Raw genomic sequence first — 7,135 nt, forward strand, 5'->3', positions numbered from 1 at the left:
TTTGGGAAGAATAAAAATTCTAGACCAGTAACTATGCAATGAACTCAGGACTACTTTAATCAGAACAAGTCGTCCAGCATATGAAAGCTTCTTGGATCCAAGAACTCTGATTCTATCAACAATCCTATCCACCAATATGTTACAGTCCATCAACGACAGTCTTTTCTGTGAGACATTCACTCCCAGATATTTAAATGGGACAGTTCCCCTCTTCATACCAGTGGCTCTCTCAATTTCATGTGCCAGATGAGCATCAATACCATTGTAGTAGAAATTTGATTTACTACAATTCATGGATAAACCAGAAGACTTAGAGAACATCTCAAAAGCTTGTAACATCAATCCTACAGAGGCTCTCTCCCCTTTACAAAATAAGATGAGATCATCAGCAAAGCACAAATGAGACAGTTTAATTATGTTGCAAAGAGGATGAAAATTAAACTTGCTATGATTTTGAGTCACCAAGAGAATTCTGCTTAGGTAGTCTAGACAAAGAGTGAAAAGAAAGGGGGAGAGTGGATCCCCCCTATCGAAGCCCTCTTTTGCCTTTGAAGTTTCCAAAGCTCTCTCCATTGACAGAAAGGGAAAACGTAGGTGTGGGAAAGAATTATACCAGGAGCTAGGTGAACTGTTTAGGGAAACCAGTGGCTCTCAGCATATCCTCTACAATGTTCCATTCAACTGAATCATAGGCCTTTTGTAGGTCCAGTTTCATCAATATTCTGGGTGAGCAGCTTTTCCTCTTGTACAATCTGATCAGGTCCTGGCAAATCAGTATATTCCCAACAATATCCCTTACCTTAATAAAAGCACTTTGAGAAGGATCGATAATATTAGGTAGCACCTTTCCCAATCTGGCACAAATCACATTTGAAAGGCATTTATACAAGGTATTGCAGTAAGCAATTGGCCTGAATTGCATATTATTTTCAGATATAGGTACCTTTGGAATTAGAGTGATAATAGTGGTATTGCATTGGTTCAACACTTTACCAGACTGGAAAACACTCTGGATAGCAGAAATGACATCTACTCCTTCAATACTCCCATTGTCCTTGAAGAACTGACTACTATACCCATCAGGCCCTGGGGCTTTTGACCCAGGAATACTAAACATAGCAAGCCTGGCCTCTTCCCCACTGACAGGAGCAGTCAAGAGAGAGCAATGCTCGGGAGTTGAAACATTTCCCAATCTTAACAATCCGCTTATTGAGAGGCTTCACCTCTTTAGAAGAGCCTAGCATCATCTTATAATAATCCTCAAAAGCCTTCTGAATGGTCTCAGGGGTGGAACATAGCTGGTTATGCAAATACTTCACCTGATAAATTCTATTTTTAGCCCTTCTATTTTTAATGCTAGCATGGAAATAGGCCGTATTGTCATCTCCATGTTGCATCCAATCCCCCTTTGCATTCTGTCTAAGGTATTGGTCTCTGGCCTTCACTAATTCCTCTATATTTCTTGCACAGTCTCTCTCAGAATGACAAAGATCTTCATTCAGAGGATCATCAATCAGCATCTGTTGAAAGTGATTCAGGGACAGTTCAACAACATGACTTAGATTTTCAATGTCTGCAAAATGTTCCCTGTTCAATTGTTTCAACCCAGCTTTGAGCCCTTTCAATTTCTGCACCACTCTGAACATAAGAGTTCCTTGTACTTTTTGTTGCCATCCAGAAAGTACAATATCATTGTAATTAGGGGCTAATGACCACATATTGTAGTAATTAAATGAACTAACTTTGTTATGCCTTGCTTCTTCAAGGCAATGATCAAACATACCCTCAGGTAAAAAATGATCATAGCTCTCAGAGAAGATGTCCATCCATTTAGCATTGATTAACACCCTATCTAATCTACTGTAAACCTTTGACCCATACTCATGTTTATTATTCCAGGTGAAGAAAGCCTCCTGAGCACTAATATCAGACAACTGACAGTCCTGGATGGACTGTATCATAGGTATAATGTCAGCATTTATAATACGAGCCCCTCTAATCCTTTCATTAGCTGCCATTACTGAATTGAAATCCCCAGCAACAATCCAGGGTCCATTAATCATATTGTGGTAAAATCTTAAACTGTCCCATAAAGGAATCCTTTCAACAGCTTTATTTAGTCCATACACAAAAGTCGTCCATAAATTTTTCCTTCTGATTTTGTCGACCACCTTAATGTGAATACTCTGAACCTGGACATCTAGAATGTCAATATTATAAGCAGAAGGATCCCACAGTAGCGCAATGCGTCCCCCTTTATGTAAGCTGTTATTGGTGCAAATAGCCCAATCATCTCCTATATTATTCCTTACCATATTCCCATTACTACTTTTTATTTTTGTTTCTAAAAAACCACATAACGCCACTTTATTTAGTAATAAAAATCTCTTTATTTCCTTCTGTTTGGTAGGGTTATTCATTCCTCTAACATTCCATACGCAACACCTATCTTTTATCAACAAAGGACTTGCTAGATTCACCTTTTTCAACTTATCTATGCTCAGTTATCCCCAACCTTGTTTTCTGCAATGAGTGAGATAATGATTCAATGAAATTTAGTCCTCCTGGTGAGAATCCACCTTGTGTGAAAGTTCTCTTCTCACCCCTATCATTTCTCATCAATCTGGTTAAGAATCTCATAGGTAGAGAACTCTCCACCAGATGAATTTGAGGCACAACAACAGGAGTCAGAACCACCTCAGTGGCCTTGGGTGTCAAAGGAATAGGGTCCTGCACTGGAGCACGTACAGGTGCTTTCTGTACTGGTTTAGTTGTAGGTTTTACTTGCTGCTTTAGTGTAGGTACAACCCTAGGTTTCCAGACTTTCCTGATAACAGGTTTTGTTATTCCCTTCCTACAGTTCTAAGACAGATGTCCCAAACCCTTACAACCAGAGCATTCTAACAGGAGCCAATCATACACCACTTTAAGCTGTTTAGACACCCCATATTTATTGAGAAAAGTAATAACATTAGGGAACTCTTGCCCAATTTCCACTTCAATCATTATCCTGGCACCCCCTAAAAAATTTCTGTGAAAGGTAGCATCATCACACTTGATGAAACTGCCTACCACTTCACTCAATTTCTTCAGGCTCTCTGATACGGTCGTTACAGTACCAAAAATAAAACCTAAGTATAACTAACAGAATCTAGTGATAAGTAGGGTCGATCTCCACAGGGAGGCTAGATATCTATCTGAAGTCCGTCTATCTAAGTCACAATTGGGGGGTTTTGTATTTGATTTTCTAACCTACTAAAGGTTTAAGGGCAAGAGAAATAAAGTAGAGCAGTAAAGCGAGAAAATATGATGAAGTTGATAAGATAAGAGAGAGTATGTCTGGATTTCGGTTCACCATGGTAGTCTATCGACTCAGTTGCAAATAGCCTATATAATCTATTGTAAGAAGGGCAAGGGAAAAGTCCTCTCGGTCCGCTATCCACCCTAGATTCCCACTAACTTAACTCTCATCCTCATTAGGGTAGTCTACTATTCATAGCAGGTCTGTTCTCTCCAATCTCTCGATCCAGGAGTGAAGTTAACAAGATTAATGTAATTTAGAAGCATGCATTCAACTAAATTGGTGTTACATTTATATTTCTATGGGGACAGATTCTCACATGTAAATTGTCTAGCCTATTCGCTACATCGTCACAATTCTACCATGGATTCCCTAGTCCTAACATAAAAGAGATTAGCTACTCATGTTCTTGAAATTAACAACAATAACAATAATCATGAAATAACTAAGAGAAGATATAGTAGAAAGACAATCGAGATGTAACATAAACAAATCAAACAAAGACAATAAAATGAAAGAACAATAATTAAGAGCAAAGAGATTGAGATTAAAGGAAGAGAAAGGTTACAAAATTAAATCCGGAGTAAAGAGAAGTAGCAGCAGTAATTAAGAGTCAAAACAGTGTTTAAGAGTGTATGAGATGTAAAGTGTGTTTATGACCTAATCCCGACTTCCCTTATATAGGAAAGTCATTATTAACATAAAATAAACCTAACACGGAATAAAAATCCCGAGTATATAAGCTAGTCACTCGATCGAGTAACTTTATATAACTCGATCGAACATCTTGTTAGAAATTAATTAATCTCATTATTTAACATATTCATATATGTGAGAAATTATTTAGTCATAAAATAATTACAAATCTTATGCATGCAAACATAAATTAAAAAGAGAAGAAATCATCAATCCTTACTAAGATAATTTCGATTTTATGGGCACCAACAAGATCTCCTTCTTGTTAGTTTTTGAGCTTTCCAACAATGGATGAACAAGATTCAAGTTTAGAATCTCTCCCAAAAGCATATACCCAAGGAAACCTCTTAAAGACTAAAAATAATATGATCTAGTATTAGGATTAGTCTTAGTTAAAATTTTGACACAAAATATTAATTTGTTTTCCTCTATTTCGGTTAAGAGGAGATGATTATTGTGAGTTTTATATCTCTAAAATGTTTCACAAAATGTAGAGAGAAAATAATTTCTTACACTAGAAATTTTTATAAAAGATGTGAATGAATAATTGAAAAGAAAAACTCTTCTCTTTTTACCCATAGTGGCCGAAAATCTCAAGCCTTGGGTAGCATGCCCAATGCCTTTTATTTTTGCCCTTCACAAGAGACTAGCATGCAACCCTAGTTATAGGTTTGTTCTTCTCAAAAAGTTTAGCCTTGCATGCCTACACTTAAGGGTTATGATTGTGTTTGTAGAATAAAATAATTCAAACAAAACAACCCTAAAACCCTCTAATTTCGGTCACTTGAGATAAAATGGGTAGTCCATTTTATTTTGCAATTTGTCAATTGTGACATATGTGACATGTTACTTGACATGTGAATTTGTAATGTATTTTTAACATATTAAAAATAAACATACTCATAAAATATGTCATTTACAAAATCGACTAGTAATGCGTAATTACTTGTACCAAAACGGTTTATCAAATTATAAATTACAACGTCGTGTATTTATAATAAATTATTCATTCAATTTCAATTCCAAATTGTTTCGTAAACAATAATTTTATCTAAGTAATAAAACAATTCAATTACTTAGACCGTATCTAATATAATCGAATTACAATAAGTCACGTTAATTTTACTCACAAAATCATCCGTCAATTTTAAGCAATTTAATTAACTCGTATCGGCATACGATTAATTAAATAATCAATTAAAAGTATTTCCCTATAGGTATGACCTAAGGGGATCAACTGATCACCACCGTCGCACGACAGTAATGTCTGTAACACCCCGTATTTTATTAAGTTGGATAAAATTCTTTTAATTGCTATTTTGAATTTAATTACATCATTTAACGATTTATATATATATGCTTAGCTAATTAATTAATTTCATCATAATTCGATACGTTAATTTTAATAATCATTAATAAGTTTATTTAAAGTTAGTTCGAGTTTATTGAAATTAGTTCGAGTTTATTTATTTAATAATTTCCGTTTCTTTACGAGTCCTTATGAAAGTTGTTTTAAGTGAACCCGAGATGGATTTTGGGAACAAAACCGTCCAATTAGCTATTTTGAGCTTATTTCACTAAATTAGCAATTTTTATTAATATCCGTTAGTTTTGTAAAAATCGCTAATAATTCCGATTCAAGCTGATATTGTATTATTTACGTTAACTAGCTGAGTTTATTTTATTTTCACTCATTAAATTTATTTATTATTGATTCCGTTTTATTACTGAAACTTTTACTTAAACCGGTTAAATTTAACTCGAAACGGTTTTAATAACTATCGAAGTTTCTTAACGATGAAGAAACGTACGTATAATAAATAGCAGGCAGGCAAGCTGCTCCCTCATTTCTCACGCAGCATTCTTTCTTCTCCCTTCCTTTTTCTTCTTTTCGTTCTGTTTTGATTTTTTTTTATTTTAAATTGATCCTGCCACTCCGTTTGTCATCCGTTATCAATGATTTTCGTTCCATATTCTTTGCTCCCATCGTTCTGTCAATCCGTTGTAAGTAAAATTCATTTTCGTTACTTTTTTTTACAAACCCAATTTATATTTTCAGCTTTATTTATTATAAGACGGTTGTAGGTCTTTGAGATAGACGGTCTGGTAGAAGATTTGTTAGTCATAAATGATTAGTTCAATCGGAAAAAGGTAACAATGATAGGTTACTCAATATTACTTGTAAAATATGTTTATTTCGAATGCTGGTTAGTCTATTTTATAATTAAGACGGTGTATAATTATATATAGGGATCCTTATGGATGTTGATTAGTCAGTTGTATAGTTGAGACGGTGTATACTGATATGTGGAGATGATTGAGACGGTGTATACTGACCTCTAGGGATCATTTGGGATGCTAGCTAGTAAGTGGTATATTTAAGACGGTGTATGCTGACATGTATGGATTTTTTTGAGTGATAATTGGTGTGTTTTATAGTTGAGACGGTGTATACTGACATGTAGGGATTGTTTTGGACTAATTTGGACTCTGTGTTGGGGCGATTTTTGTAGTCTTTAGGGTCTGTTTTTGAGTTGCTTTATACTTGTGGATTTCCGCTCTAAAACCGTTTTAAATGCTGAATTAGTTGGCTCAGCTAGGACTGTTTTTAGGCGCGAGAATGGAGTCTTAAGAGGACGATTGGTACTGTTTTGGCGGGGACGAGAGCCGTCATCATCGGGTTTTCACTTTGCATTTGAGGACTGGAGTTGGGGTCGAACTTAGGCATCTTTTGGGTTCTGTTTTGGACTGATTTTTGGGTCAGGTTATGAAGTAGGGTGAAGGGTGGCTATGGGTAGTCGGGTGGTGGTCGTGTCGGACTCTTAGTGGCCTGGCAGTGGCCTAGCTGTGGCCTGGCCGTGGCCTAGCTAAGTCACGAGTTTGAGGCCATGTGTAGTTGGTGGTTAGGCCGAGTTTGAGGTTGTCATAATAACTTTTGAGCCGTGTCTATAAATTGTTTTGACGCTAGTTTGGTTTAATTAAAATATAATTAAATTAATTTCCGTCTCATATTTTATATAAAGATAATTCGTTAATATCGTCCTTTCACATAATTATTTTAGGTGGCTCATATGTGGTTGAAGAGGAAGAGTAATTTTGGGTTTTAGAAGCTTTCTCAAGTTCTTACTTGTCTCTTTG

The 7,135-nt window shown here is 35.7% G+C and overlaps 1 protein-coding gene across 1 annotated transcript; it reads right to left on the reverse strand.

Annotated features, from left to right (window-relative positions):
• Positions 1 to 619: 619 nt before the first annotated feature.
• On the reverse strand, positions 620 to 2,315 carry LOC141595294 (uncharacterized). The gene is made up of 2 exons (XM_074415261.1): positions 1,145 to 2,315; positions 620 to 1,086 (listed from the first exon to the last, which is right to left on the reverse strand). Exons 1-2 carry the CDS (start codon positions 2,313 to 2,315, stop codon positions 620 to 622), a joined length of 1,638 nt encoding a protein of 545 aa, XP_074271362.1.
• Positions 2,316 to 7,135: the final 4,820 nt, after the last annotated feature.

The sequence above is a fragment of the Silene latifolia genome, chromosome 8, assembly GCF_048544455.1.
Source record: "Silene latifolia isolate original U9 population chromosome 8, ASM4854445v1, whole genome shotgun sequence".
Classification (NCBI taxonomy): domain Eukaryota; kingdom Viridiplantae; phylum Streptophyta; class Magnoliopsida; order Caryophyllales; family Caryophyllaceae; genus Silene; species Silene latifolia.

Bases quoted from the DNA above. Each gene is read 5' to 3' on its own strand.
- LOC141595294 (XM_074415261.1), bottom strand. From the start codon at position 2,315: ATGGTAAGGAATAATATAGGAGATGATTGGGCTATTTGCACCAATAAC. The intron at 1,087-1,144 runs GTCAGTGGGGAA...CAAAAGCCCCAG, and splicing joins GCTCTCTCTTGACTGCTCCT to GGCCTGATGGGTATAGTAGT.